Genomic DNA, 14,700 nt, shown 5'->3' on the forward strand with positions numbered 1-14,700 from the left:
TTCCGGTCAAGGGCATGTACCTGGGTTGCGGGCACATCACCAGTAGGGGATGTGCAGGAGGCAGCTTATCGATGTTTCTAACTCTCTATCTCTCTCCCTTCCTCTCTGTAAAAAATCAATAAAATATATTTAAAAAAAAAAAGAGGAGAATGGCTAAACAAATCGTGGTATATTCATATAATGGATTAGTGCTTAAAAATTTTAAATAAGCACTGATAGACACAACATGCAAAAACACTGAGTGAAAATAGGCAGATTTTAAAAGAGCATATATTGTATAATTACATTTATATGAAGTTCAATAAAAGAGAAACACTAGTCTATGGTGATAGAAATCAGAATAGTGGTCGCCTATGGAGCATGGGGACTGCTAGAAGGAACACGAGAAAACTTTTTAATTCTATATTTTGATTGGTAAGATGAATACACTATGTAAATATTTGTCAAAATTCATTGAATTGTACACTTAAGATGAGAGCATTTCATTGTATGTAATTTTCACTTCAAATTACCCTCAGTTAAAAAAAAAAAGTGTATTCCTTACGCTGTTAAATAAATCTCAGGTCACTCCACTGAAATTATTAAATTACCAGGCCCATCTACAAATATTTGCCCAATAATACAATTGGATTAAAGTAACTATAATACTCAACAATAACGGATAGTTCTGCTTATCAATTGTATTTATAAATAGATTGTTCATTTATTTAGTATTGCTTCTAGTAATGGATTTTGACTTCTTAAAAATCTATCTATAGAATTTTTCCTAATTTTATTTTCCTGTTCCCTTTATTACATGAGATTTACTATTTCTATTTAATTGAATTTAGAGTTCTTTAGAAATGATTAGAAAACTAAATGTTGTTTTAAGATTTAATATAAAGTCACCAAACCTTGTGTATTATAAGTCCCTCACAGAAGAAGTTCCTGCACAGACAGGTAAAAAGCATGGTTACAAAAGGTTTACCCGGGACTATGCTGAGTCTTGCTCTGGGGTTTCTGTGCCTTTTGTTAGACTATCTTCAGTGAGGTCTTGATTCATCCACATCTAAACCTCTCTTTTTTAATGGAGTTGCAAAGAGATGGGATCCAGGACAAAGGTAGCTTTTTATTAACTTCTGCTTTAAATTGAACATTTTAATTAGGTTTCAGAACAAAACCATTATGGCATAATGAATAAATCTGTAAGAGTGTACAGCAGGTCCTTGAATAACATCCTTTCCTTATAGTGTTGATGAGGTGCTGTAGGAACTTAAGTCTTTACATCAATTAGCTTGTGATAAAACTGGTTTTGCTGACAGCCACACTAACGATATTAAGTGAAGACCTACTATAGCACTGCTTAGCGTTCTTGCAAATTTCCCATTACAAAAGAAACAGACATCACTCCTTCTGAGGCACTACAGATAAAAAAAATACCTTCTGGGTAAAAAGCAAGCATCTAAGACGGAGAACCATCCCTTGGAGTCACGCAGGGTTCTGGGGTGTGCCCTGCGGAGTCCTCCCCAGCCTCTGTTAACCTGAGCTGGAACCCTTCTGCTTGGCTCCCTCAGAACTCCCACCTACCTACACAGTCTGTGTCCAAATCCACTCCCCAGCACCCTCCACCGCCCCAAAATTCTAATCCCTCCTTCCTCTAGTAAGCAACACCACACACCTAACTACCTAGGGTCACAAAGGTAGGGGTGCTGGAGAGTCTACATCTGGATAATATACACATTCATAACAAACACATAAACTTCACCAGCTCAAAAGAGGGGGGGTCTGGCAATCTCATCGTAATGGGGTAATTGTGCTCACGCATGGCATTGCCTAGCAACAGAAGAAGCAGGCAAATTCCAACACTGGGGTGTAATGAATCACTCCCTGACTGCTGCTCACAAATGGTAATTTGATGGGAAGATATTCACATCTCGTTCAACCTGGAACAAGACTTTGGAGAATTCTGCAGACTCCAATTGAGAGAAGCAGCGGGTATTCCACCAACAGACGTGCTCTGGAACAAAGGAGACTGTTCCTGTTTATTCAGTTGAATATATGCTTTTGTTTAAAAACAAAACACAACTTTGATGGCCTTGTCTTTTTATGATACTTTGGGTTGGCTTTGCTCCAACTTCTACAGCTTCAGATATAGTTAATGAATGTCACAAATATAGGGCGGTCAGTATGAAAAATAAACAACGGGATCATCAAAGTTGAACTAAGTCACTTCAGAAGGCTTGAAAGAGACAGCCCCCTTTGCCCTAGAAGCCACACGCTACTCCAAGCTCAGCGTTTTTAATCAAGGTATAGAAAGAGTCCACGTACGAGCGCGATCTGTGTCTGGATCGCCTGTTGTTGGGGTCCGCCTGGTTTTTTTCCTTCTGTCTCCTTAATACAGCTTCCCACTGAGGCGCCGAATCAACCATGTCGTTCTCCTGCCGTATTCTGAAAAGCAAGACCATTCATCTAAAGTTAATGTCCACACATGTGGTGCTTTGTTTTTTGGTTCATCCTAAACTGGCTTTTAAGTGATATTAAGAAATGATCAAGTTACTTAAAAGTGATTAAGAAAAATGAAGTTATTTAAGAAGCAATTTCATTAACATGAACTCAAAGCTAAGAATGTGTTGAATGGATTAACATATAAGTATATATGTATTTCTGTATAAATATTATAATATATAATATGTATGTACTTGTATTTATGTTTATACTTATGAATATAGCATAATATTTATACATACACATGTAAGCATGTATTAGTGATATTCAGACTTCTATCTTTGTCTTAACATTTTCTTAGAAAACGGTGTGTCAAACAAAAACATATTTAAGATTTTTTAAAATTTACTTTGCTACTTCAGTTGACATTCAATATTTATTAGTTTCAGGTGTATAGCAGAGTGGTTAGACATTTTATAACTTATGAAGTGATCCCTCCATAAGTCTAGTACCCATTTGACATATAACATATTCAAGTTTTGACTAAAGAGTGGTGTCTGCTATAGAGACAATCTCAAATCATGAGAGAAAATCATTTTTGAAAATGTGCTAACCAAAGCAGCAATAAATAATTGTATGTTAAAATGCTCTTCAAAAAAATCATACTAATTGTCAAAGTTTTCATGGTCAATAATTCCCAGATATAATTCTGATTGCTTAAGAGAGAAAACTTGAAGTGCAACAAAGTTAAATGTGGTGGCATCCTGCATTAGCTGCTGGGCAGGCACAGAGCATTGGGGCTATGGCTGCTCACAGGCCCAAGAGGTGTGAACACTCAAGGTGGCCAGGGCAGGGGCCAAGCAGGATATGTAAATGAGGGACCAGGAAATCCAGAGCAAATCAGAAGCAGAGGTAATTGGGGAGCATGCGAGATCACAGGACAATGATACCAGACTTTTTATTTTTAAAAAGATAATCCACAAATCTGAATGTTTAAAGTGAACTCTTCCGATTTTAAGTAATGGCAAGCAATTCTGTGTGTTAAGGTACCACCTGGACCTAACAAAACCCACCCATGGACCACACTGAAGAAGTTCTGGATGTTCACTAGATCGTCTTTTTGGTAACAAGGTGAGGTGTTGTAGGAGTGAAGTTACGTGAGTGCATAATTAAAGCAAGTGCTTAATTAATGTGTAAATACTATCTGGGATGCACTGCAACGCTGTGAAGCCATGAGTATTCCTTGCAAAAATTAAACACCTGTTATTTGAATATTTAACTTTTAATTTATGTAAATCCTCAGGAAACTGTTCCGGTGTGTTCATTTCACACACTGAGACTCCCAGGGTTTGGGAGAGAAGCACCAAATTGCAAGGAAATCAACCCAGTACTGGGATTGGATGAGCATAAGTGCTTCAAAACCAAAATGAAGTGAACAGGTAAGTTTGGAGTCACTTCTCTCGCTAAACAGATGTCTTCTGGTTGCCCTGTGACAGCACTTAATATAGGCTGTGGTATGGATACTTAGATTTGCTTATAAATGCATATCAGTAGGTGCATAGTAAATATTCATTTCACATATAACTTAGCGACAATGTAAGGCAAATTCAAGTAAAAAAAAACAAACACCAAGAGTACCTTCTGAGGTAGAAACTGTTTAAATCTCTCTAGATTAAAGAGGAATTGTGTTAAGTGAAAAATTATCTGTAACACACTTCAAACCCTTTAACTGTATATATTTCCTTGCTAAAGCTTTCCATTCTAACAGGCTATTTGAAAATTAACAGGACACAGTCATGGTATGTTTCACAGATTCCTTCTCTCATGGCATGAACAGAGGAAATTAAAATCCAACATATACTGCTATGGATCTCAACATTACAAGTATTTGAAGAAAAATAAGAGTAGGTAAACTGCTTGAGGACATAATTATTAACCATTGTTTGAAACACTCCAATTTGAAAATGCTATGTGCTTTTATATGTGTGTGCTTATATATACTCATATATACATGTATTTTTCACAGCCAGAACCTACACCTCAAACGGATCTTATGAATTCTGTGACAGTCTGATGGGGGCGCAGAGCTGGACTGAGGGATTCAAAGTTACATCAAGACAGTCAGTGGGAAAGTAGCGGCTGGCAAGGAGATATCTCCTTTCCCCCAGGCACCCACACCTCACAGTGCCCAGGGAAAGACATGAAACCCAGGTCTCCTAACTCCTAATCCTCCAGAGCTTCCATGCTGAACAATATGGCTGCATAGTCATGGGCAGGACTAAATTTCACAATGTGCGTGCGTGTTTTATCAGGAAATCAGCATTTTTATTTCTGAGAGGTCAAGCCTTACGAGCAAGGCTGAGGCCAGACTTTGCCAAACAGATTTTTCCCAGAGGATAGACATTTAAAAGGATCTATCTATCTATCTATCTATCTATCTATCTATCATTTTATTTTTTATTGTGCATTCTTTATTGTAGAATTTAACTGGCTACCTTCATACTAAGTCAGTGATGGCGAACCTTTTGAGCTCGGCGTGTCAGCATTTTGAAAAACCCTAACTTAACTCTGGTGCCGTGTCACATATAGAAATTTTTTGATCTTTGCAACCATAGTAAAACAAAGACTTATATCTTTGACATTTATTTTATATATTTAAATGCCATTTAACAAAGAAAAATCAACCAAAAAAATGAGTTCGCATTTCACCTCTGACATGCATGTCATAGGTTCACCATCACTGTACTAAGCTCTTACTTTGATGAAGAAAATGAAAGCTCCTGAAACGTGAGCCCAGAGTCCCTGTATCTTGCTACTGATAAGAACTGCATCGGAAGAAATTTCAGACTATGGCATGTACCTGTAACTCTTCTAAAAGTCTAAAGCAAGGGCGGTGAAACCCTGGCAATTAATATCCTTGTGACCCACATGTTTAAAAGACAGATGCCCTCTACTGGCGACACTGCTTCATAAATATTCGAATGCGGTGCATTAAAAATGTAAGGCTCATTGAAGAGTCACAACAGAAGCACATTTTCCCGAGTAATGGTGGCGTGGCTGCCTTAGTCTGTAATGAAGTTTGAAATTACACCCTTACAAAAGGCTTCCAGTTAATGGTGCCTCATTACAAGAATGAAAGTGTCATTTCGCCCATCAATGAACTGTTCCAGAAAATACAGTGCTGCATGGAAAAGAAAATCCTAGGACTAGAAGCAAGAATATTATACCATCCAGTTCTTAAGAGGCAGAAGTTAACTATTTTGTTTATGCATGAGTGGATAAATAAATCTTTAAATGTAAAGGCAGCTCCTATAACGCACCTTGTCTCATTCACCCTTAGGTGTGGGATACACAAGTGTTGGCTTTGCTCCTTTTCTGTGTGTATGCGTGAGAGAGAGAGAGAGAGAGAGAGAGAGAGAGAGAGAGAGAGAGAAGAAACATTGATGTGAGAGCAAAACATGGATGGGCTGCCTCCAGCATACCTCCCACCAGGGATTGAGCCCACAACCTGGGCATGAGCCCTGCCCAGCAATCAAACCAGCAACCTTTTGGTGCCCGGAATGACACCCAACCAACTGAGCCACACTGGTCAGGGCCTTCCTGCTATTTTAATTATGATGTTGGGATTTACATTAAGAAAAACAGTACCTTTTAAAAAGTCAAAATTTGGCCGAAACCGGTTTGGCTCGGTGGATGAAGCGTCGGCCTGCGGACTGAGGGGTCCCGGGTTCGATTCTGGTCAGGGGCATGTACCTGGGTTGCTGGCGCATCCCCAGTGGGAGATGTGTAGGAGGCAGCTGATCGATGTTTCTCTCTCATCAATGTTTCTAGCTCTCTATCTCTCTCCCTTCCTTTCTGTAAAGAATCAATAAAATATATTAAAAAAAAAAAGTCAAAATGTGCTCTTACATGACAGTCATGAAAGTATCAAGGGGAAGGGGTCAATGGGAGAAAAAAAAGGAGGGATACCTGTAATGCTTTCAACAACCAAAATAAAAAAATTTTAAATGTCAAGGGGAAAAAAGAGTCCACTGTCATTTTCACTGGGGAAATATTAAATTTCAAATGTTGCATTTAATATTTTTTTAATATATTTTATTGATTTTTTACAGAGAGGAAGGGAGAGAGATAGAGAGTTAGAAACATTGATGAGAGAGAAACATCGATCAGCTGCCTCCTGCACATCTCCTACTGGGGATGTGCCCGCAACCCAGGTACATGCTCTTGACCGGAATCGAACCTGGGACCTTTCAGTCCACAGACCGACGCTCTATCCACTGAGCCAAACCGGTTTCGGCCAAATGTTGCATTTAAAGTGAACCTCAAAAATGCTGTTTCCTTCCTGTATCCTTAGATGCAATAACTCTAAATTTATCATATTATACCTATTTTTTTAATCTAAAACTATGCAGAGTTAATAGTTGGGGTAGGGAGCATTATGACAAGGCTTTTGTTTTGTGTGTGTGTGTTTTTTCTTCTTCTTTTTTTTTAATGTATTTTATTGATTTTTTTTAATTGATTTTTTACAGAGGAAGGAAGAGGGATAAAGAGCTAGAAACATCTATGAGAGAGAAACATGGATCAGCTGCCTCCTGCACACCCCCCACTGGGGATGTGCCCGCAACCAAGGTACATGCCCTTGACCGGAATTGAACCCGGGACCCCTGAGTCCGCAGGTCGACGCTCTATCCACTGAGCCAAACCGGTTATGGCAAGGCTTTTGTTTTTTAATGTGTAAGGAAGGAGGTTGCTTCAAAATAGAACAAATTTCAATGACATTTCAGGATAGAAGAATTCTAATATATTTCCCCCACATCTCACCAAATTTCAACACCTTACTTTTCCGGAGATGCATGCAATTTAGATTATAAGTGTATGTGACACTTAATTAAAGTCTGCAAAAGGTTTGAAGATGAAACGCCATATAATCGCTTGATAACAAAAATGAAGATAATGACTATTCCTAGTTCTCTTCTTTCCTGTCTGCCCAATTATAATTCGGCCTCTTCTGCAGAATTCTTCACATTAAATGAATTCTTATACAAACTCTCATGGGCTTTGCTCTCTACCTTTACCCAGGCGGATTTGTTCCTAATAGGACCATCCTTTACACCAGTTCTAATTCACTACTCATTCACTGAAATAAAGACCATATTTAATGCTGAACCTGAGAAATCTCACAAAGCAAATGTATAATGAAGCTCCAAGAATGTATGAGCAATACACGGCGCTCTGCCTGGTCCCCGCTCTGCCATTATCTGGGCAAATTGCTTATCTTCTTTGGTCAGGTGTCAGTTTTTCATCTACCTAATTATTGCGAAGATCCTGTCTAACTTTAAACTCTATTTTTCTCTATTTGTGTTTTATTTCAAACCAGTCAGACACAATGAGACAAACCTCTACTCTTCATCTATGACACAGCTTTCCAGACAATTGCTTCATATGACCACTCCATCGCTGATATTAAGTCTGCGGGTCCCAACTGACTGTAGCCTTGTGTATCTCATCAACTGCACTCATTTTCAGATCACCTGCTATAAACCAACCTTCTTTTTCTTTTATTTTCAGTTTTTCTTCCCTAGGGAAATTTATGTTGGTTCCAGGCATCTGTCGACCTACTCCCTTAAGACCACCAAGCAAAAAATTCATTTGCTTTTCCCAACTTTCCCCCATCATCAATAAATTATTCTTATTTGCTCTTAAAGATGCTTCTGTCTCTTCCACTTATTCCTTATGCTCTCCCTGCAAAATAGGCTACCTTTTGGTGCAATTTCTCTTCCAAGCTCTCCTTCTGTTTTCCTAATTTTTCAACCTGCTTTGCCCTCACTCAGTAATCAGACATCATCCTTCAGCGGCTGCAGCTTTGCACCTCCACAGTCATCTCTGTCAACTTTGATTATGCTCTGGAAGCCCTAATTCATCCATATCAAATGTCTACATTTTGAAATGACTTATTAGAGTGGAAATCAGAAACCCTCGCAATCTGTAGCATGGCGAACACTGCTTCCACTGGCTTCGTATGATCGGTTCTCTCCGGGCCCGTAATTTCTACCTGGTCTGCAGCCTCTACCTAAATCAGGAACAGGGCAGGAGGGAAGGCAAGCGAGGAAACAGTTGCCTCCTTTCAGGCTATCTGAAAGAAATGCCCCACTGGTGTAAGCTTGCTATCATCCAAAACACATTTTTGTTTTGGTTTGCGTTTTCCCTTCGGGCACAGGGACAATAAAGTTCTTTTTTTAACCCCCTGCAAATCCTGCCAACATCAGGCCCTACTCAGATGCATCGTCCCTGTCAGCTGCAGTGTCACAGAAGACAGTTTCTTCTTCTTTTTTTTTTCTTTTTAGGAAAATAATACAAAAGACCTTGTGGAACATATTTAAAATATTTAAAACCATCTTAATCCATTATTCAGATACAGATTCTAAAAGAGATCTAAAGGGCAGGAAGAAACTAACAATATTTACGGCAGGAAAATTTCATGTTAGAAACACGGACGTCCTTTTTGTTAAAGGGAGCCGGGCCCTGGCTTACAGATACAACAGGGACTTCAGAGAGCAGGGAGCAGTGCTGACTGCTCTCACTCATCTACGGTACCTGCCTGTGCAGGGCACTTTCTACTTCTCAAAGCGCATCTATTATCTCCTGGATGTTTACAAAGCTCCTGTGAGGTCGACAGGACAGGTATCATTCCACTTTGCATATGGGAAAACTGAGATTGAGAGGGTAAGGTAACCAGCTCCTAGCCACAGAGTTCTCCAAAGCTGGGTCAAATTTATAGCGCAGGCTCCCTGATTTTTTGTTCTGTGCCCTACTGCACCCGTGTGTACACACATGCACCCACACATAGCCTCACGTGCATAACTAATGAGTTTGTGATGCAAACACTCAGGATAAAATCAGGGAAAGGTCCAAATGGTCTCCTGTTGCCAATTTACTCTAGTCCTCTTACTTCAGGCTTCTCATTTCTTTTATTCTTCTATTTTAAAATCCTCACACGAGAATATGTTTTTAATTGATTTTATTATTTTTTTTTAGAGAGAAACATTGATGTGAGAGAGGAACATCAATGGGTTGCCTCCTGTATGCACCCCAACCAGGGATTGAACCCATAACCTAGGTATGTGCCCTGACTGGGAATGGAACCCACCACCATTTTTGGTGTATGGATGATGCTCTAAACCAACCGAACCACCCGGCCAGGGCATCTTTTACTCTTGTAATCTTCACCAAGCTCCAGAGTTATTTCCACTCGTATGCTTATGCAAAAAACACCAGATTGCTTCTCAAGTCGCTGCCCCTCCACCCGCTCCAAATCCCCCACTTCAACCTAAAAGCCTAGCCACACATCAAAGCTAATGACTGGGTAATCCACATTCTCCCTGGTGAACGCTCAAAGGATGCTGATTCTCATCAATAGCACAGAGCGTGTTTGGCAGACTGGTTTCTTTGAATGTGCAGGATATTTTACTAAACTCAAGGTGTTTTCAGGGAAAGCTGGTTTGTGAAAGGTTTCCCTCTGGTAAATCTACTTCCTGGGTTCTCCTTCAATATACACCCTGGGCAAGTCCAGAGCACAGCCCACGCACTCCAACCTCTAGCGACCAGATGGCTGACCCTTCGGATCTCAGGGATAAGATTCGAAGTTCTAACGAGTGCAGGTGAATACAACTGGGCTGAGTTTTGAGACCTTGCTGCAGGAAGCAGAGCATCACCAGGTTCGAGGCAGTTTGCCCCATTCTAGGGTCACCAGAGTCCTTTGATAAAAGCACAGAGGACTGTGGAGAGCCTGGCTGGGTCACACTGCTTCTGGGATAAGGACGGGCAGACGAGGTAGAAGAGATATATCCTCTCCCCCAAAACAGAGTCTTCTGCACAAAGAGGAAGTCAGGAGAGGACCCTCCATCAGAGTCAGAGGACCCATTGGGACCGTCAGCAGGGCTGCCGTTTAAATATTCAGACCTACGCATCCTGATGTGGACGGGGTGGGTTCTGGCAAAATGCAAAAGGCAAATAATGGGATCGAGGGTTAGTGGAAGCACAGCATAACGTGGAAGTGGCCCCCGGAGGCAGCCGTGCTTGCAGCTTCTCCTGCACACCCGCCGTCACCTGCTGCACGAGAATCTGCAGGAGTGGGGACTGTAACTGAAGGACGTATTTCTTCCTCTGCCCACTCTTTTGCTGTGCCCCTGAGATCTAGACTCTAGACCTCATCTTTGACAGACACAGGCAACTTATGAAACCCCGGGGCAATACTTCTACAGGTACAATGAGTCTGAACGCCTCTGTGTCCGTGTGTTTTGAAAGTGATTTCTCATTAACAGCCTTCCAAAGCACATTAGCACTTACACGCTCAGAACCACCACCATTCTAAAATACACTACTGACACAATACAAAGAACCCCACCCTAAAAAGCTGTGCCGGGGGGTGGGTGGGGAGAGAAAGTCTTGAGGGAGAAAACACCTACAAGGAATACTGGAGCCGGTCCGCAAGTAGAACAGTAATAAGCTATTTAAGGACTTGCTGGCAACCCTTTAATAGAGTTTCATTTTGAACAGCAAATGTCACCATGAGTGCTTTTGGCCCCAAAAGACTGTTTTTAAACAGGCCACCTTCTGAGAAGTTGAGACGATAGCGTCTACGAGCACAATTTAAAATATACCAAGCAAAAGAGAAACAAATTTGTTAAGATACTGGCTCGATCAGTAAGTACAGCCGTGTGTGTGGTGAGGGAGAAGGTGGGATAGTTTGCTTTGTTTTGTGTTGTCTGTGAAGACTGTGAATTTTAGAGCAGGAAGAGGGAACCTCAGGGAGAGCGGCCCTCCACACTTGGGCTTTTACAGAAGAAGAAAGGGGATCACTTCCTTGAGAAGAGTGTTTTAACACACCGAGATCTCACCTCTGTGCAGTGTGATTCCAGCCCCAAGAAGGCTCCACAGGGAAAGCTCCCCTAAGAAAATGGTCTGCGCTCACAATGCTGTCTGGGCTGTTATTGCACAGGCTTTGTAGTCAGAGAGGGAGGCTGATTCAGTGTGTGCCAAGCACGAGGGCTCTGAGTACTAAAGGAGGACCTTGGAGATTATCTCTTCCAACTTCCTCATTTTACAGACGATAAAAAAATGACCCAGAAAAGCAAAAACAACCAGGCCAGAGTTCCACCTCAGGTGAGAATGGGTTTCTAACAGTAGCACTACTGACATGTTTTTGGGGCCAGATATTTCTTTGTTGTGGGGGGCAGTCTGTACACTGTAGGATATTTAGCAGTATCCTGGTCTACAGCAATCCCCTCGCCCAATTATGACAATCAAAAGTGTCTCAAAACATGGCCAAATATCCTCAGGGAGTGGAGGGGAGGGCAAAATTGTCCCCAGTTGAGAACCACTGGGTTAGCAACTGGCACAGGAGCAACCGAATCCTTCTCACTCCCAATCTAGCACTATGAGAACACTTGTTTTCAAATAATTATTTTGCTACAAGTGAGAACTGATTAATGCATTAAGCCATCACTAATGCTGATTACATGTCAAATGATGTTATTAAAAAGCTCTTAAAAAATGAGTCCTAAAGATATGAATAAACTGCATTTCCCCCTCTAATTGTATGTGCCTGACATAAATATAAACACATATTTGCATATACATCTACATGAGGCTGAAACTATAGAATCCATACAACAATGAGTCCCTCATTTTTGGTTGGGCAAAATATAGTAACATCATGTTAAAAGATACTTCAGGGACACCAGCCGGTATGGCTCAGTGGTTGAGCATAGACTCATGAACCAAAAGGTTCCCGCCTCAATTCCAGATCAGGTCATATGCCCGGGTTGCAGGCTCAATTCCCAGTGTGGGGCGATCAATTATGCTGTCTCATTGATGTTTCCATCTCTCTCTCCCTCTCTAAAATCAATTTTTAAAAAATATATTAAAAAATACTTCAGGGAGAAACCCCTCTACTCACAGTAAAATTTCTTACTGCCCTTGGACAAATTCACTACATGTTCTACCTAAATATCAGATCAACTTTGTTTTTAATTAACAAGATGGAACCTCATTGTCAAACTGTTTAATTATCTTATTATAAAGATAAGAAACTCAGTTCAAAGAGCTGAGGTTTCCTAAAAGATGGCTTCAAAATAGTGCCAGATTGCTTCTTAAACACAGGTGAGACAATCCGGCTTAAAAATACACAGGACGCCCAGCTTTCACCACCAACAGCAGCCTCTGCTTTTGCAGGTCCAGCTAGCTGTAATATTCTAGTATTACCTGTTTCTCTTTTTCCGGTGTTCTCGATTGGAATTTTCTGATTCACTACCACTGCTTGTGTTACAGCGTGAGCGGGACCTGAAGACAAAATAAGAGCAAATGAAAAACACACATTTAAGACAAATGGAAAATTTTAGAAAGGTTCATGTTGGTTCTTTGGAATTAATTCCGTAGTAAGATTACTAGCCCAAATGTAAGTAGCATCCCTCCCCCGGTCAGTGTTTCTCAATCCAGTCAGACATCTGAATGAGTCTAAAGAAGTGTGATTAGATTAAGGCGAATGTCACTATGCTCCCAGAAGGACCAAACAAATAAGCACTTCCAACAGAAATCTGACGTAAAGCTATAAGCCCCTGTGCTAAACCAAACCTCCACCCTTCATTGAGAGAGGCAGAGTTTATTTCCTCTCCCCTTGAATTAGTGCTCATCTTGGGGCTGATTTTACCAACAGAATGAGGTGGAAGGGATACTCTCACAGTTCCAGGACTAGCCCTTAACAGGGCTGGTAGTTTCTGATTCCTCCCAGCCACCAAGAGACCCTGGAGAGGGGCCCCAGGCCTCCAGCCATTCTGCCAGGCACCAGACAGAAATAACACAACCTCAGCCACCATCCAACTGAAGCTTCGTCTGAAACTAGCAAAGCTAACTAGAAAAACTTCCTGTTCAATCAACAGAATTATAAGAGAGGTATAGGTGATTATTGTTGCTTTAAATACACCAAGTTTTGGAATGGTTTTAATGTAGCAGCAGATAACTGAGACAGCTCCTCTGGGAGCAGAAACAAGAGAAATTGCTAAGGGTGCTACAGAATGGAAGACTGAGAACCAGCTGACACCCATTTCAGGTTGAAGAACACATTTACAGTACTCTTAAAGCAGTCACTAATGAGACAAACAAGAAAGTCCCTCCTCTGGCCCCAGTTCTGAGCTCTGCTAATCTGCTGATCCTGCCTCCCTCTCCCAGGCCCTCCTTCCCATTTCGTTTTTTGTTTGTTGGTTTGTTTTGTTTACCTCCTCCTTTGCTTTAGATCTGAGTCTTCACCACTGTTATGGGCTTTCCTATGGAAAACAAATAAATGAAGACATTAAAGAAAATAGAAAGTTATCAATTGGCCAAGGAAAGCACACCAAAATGAGTTTCACTTCATGTATATGCTACATAGTCATTCATTATCAAACATTGGAATCGCGCACATATGTCCATCCCTACAATAGGTCCCAGAAATAGACTACCAATTGGCTTCAAGAAACCTAGTGGGGGCTGTAAATAGTCTACAAATAAAAATGCACAACATGTCTGTTAAATTCCATTCATCCAGTGATGCAGTTAGTCTGGTTTCAAGGTCTGCAATCCACCAAGCCAAGTTCTGCCATCATCTGACATCAGCTCTCTCCCGGATGCCCTTCCCAGCACCCTGGCTTCCAAGTCCCCTTGACCTTTTCTCTAATAATCTCTTCACAATAACGCAGCACCCACATCCTGGTCACACTTGGAATTTATCCTCTGTAAGCAACTCTAATCACTGCTCTCAGACCACAATCCCCTTCACCCCCACACCCCCCTTTACCACTTCTATTTACTTTCAAACAGCTTTGATGGGGTATCCTGGTTAAAATGTGAGGATTCTGGAGCCAGACAACCTGAATATGAATCCAATCTCCTTCATTGATGAGTTGTGATTTAAATTATTTCTCTACTCAGTGCCTCCATTTTAACAGAACCTCCCACAAAAGGTTGTTATTAGGACAAAATGAATTAATACATTTAAAGTGTATAGAGTAGGATCTAGCCCATTGTGTGCACTCAATGAATATTAACTGTTATTACTGCTCATTCAACTACTTCCATTCTACCTTTCTTTGACCTCAATAGGATTATGTGCCTATTGACTGTGTGATTATCCATCAGCTCTTTCCCTCCTTCATTCCCTCTCTGACTCAGCTTAGATTTCTATCATCTCAATAACATGCATGCCAATACTCAAAACTTCCTCCAACTTTTTGTTTTCTGTTC

The 14,700-nt window shown here is 40.9% G+C and overlaps 1 protein-coding gene across 2 annotated transcripts in view; it reads right to left on the bottom strand.

The window, feature by feature from the left end:
* Nucleotides 1-14,700, bottom strand: part of EPB41L4A (erythrocyte membrane protein band 4.1 like 4A) — a 209,073-nt gene that overhangs the window by 13,420 nt on the left and 180,953 nt on the right. For both annotated transcript variants that reach the window (XM_081090194.1, XM_081090195.1), the window contains 3 exons: nucleotides 13,698-13,745; nucleotides 12,688-12,765; nucleotides 2,308-2,427 (listed from right to left, as the gene is read on the bottom strand). In XM_081090194.1, the coding sequence (XP_080946320.1) occupies nucleotides 2,308-2,427; nucleotides 12,688-12,765; nucleotides 13,698-13,745 (246 nt within the window). The remainder of the gene's footprint in view (nucleotides 1-2,307; nucleotides 2,428-12,687; nucleotides 12,766-13,697; nucleotides 13,746-14,700) is intronic.

This window comes from Myotis nattereri, assembly GCF_964212035.1.
Source record: "Myotis nattereri genome assembly, chromosome: 4".
Lineage (NCBI taxonomy): Eukaryota > Metazoa > Chordata > Mammalia > Chiroptera > Vespertilionidae > Myotis > Myotis nattereri.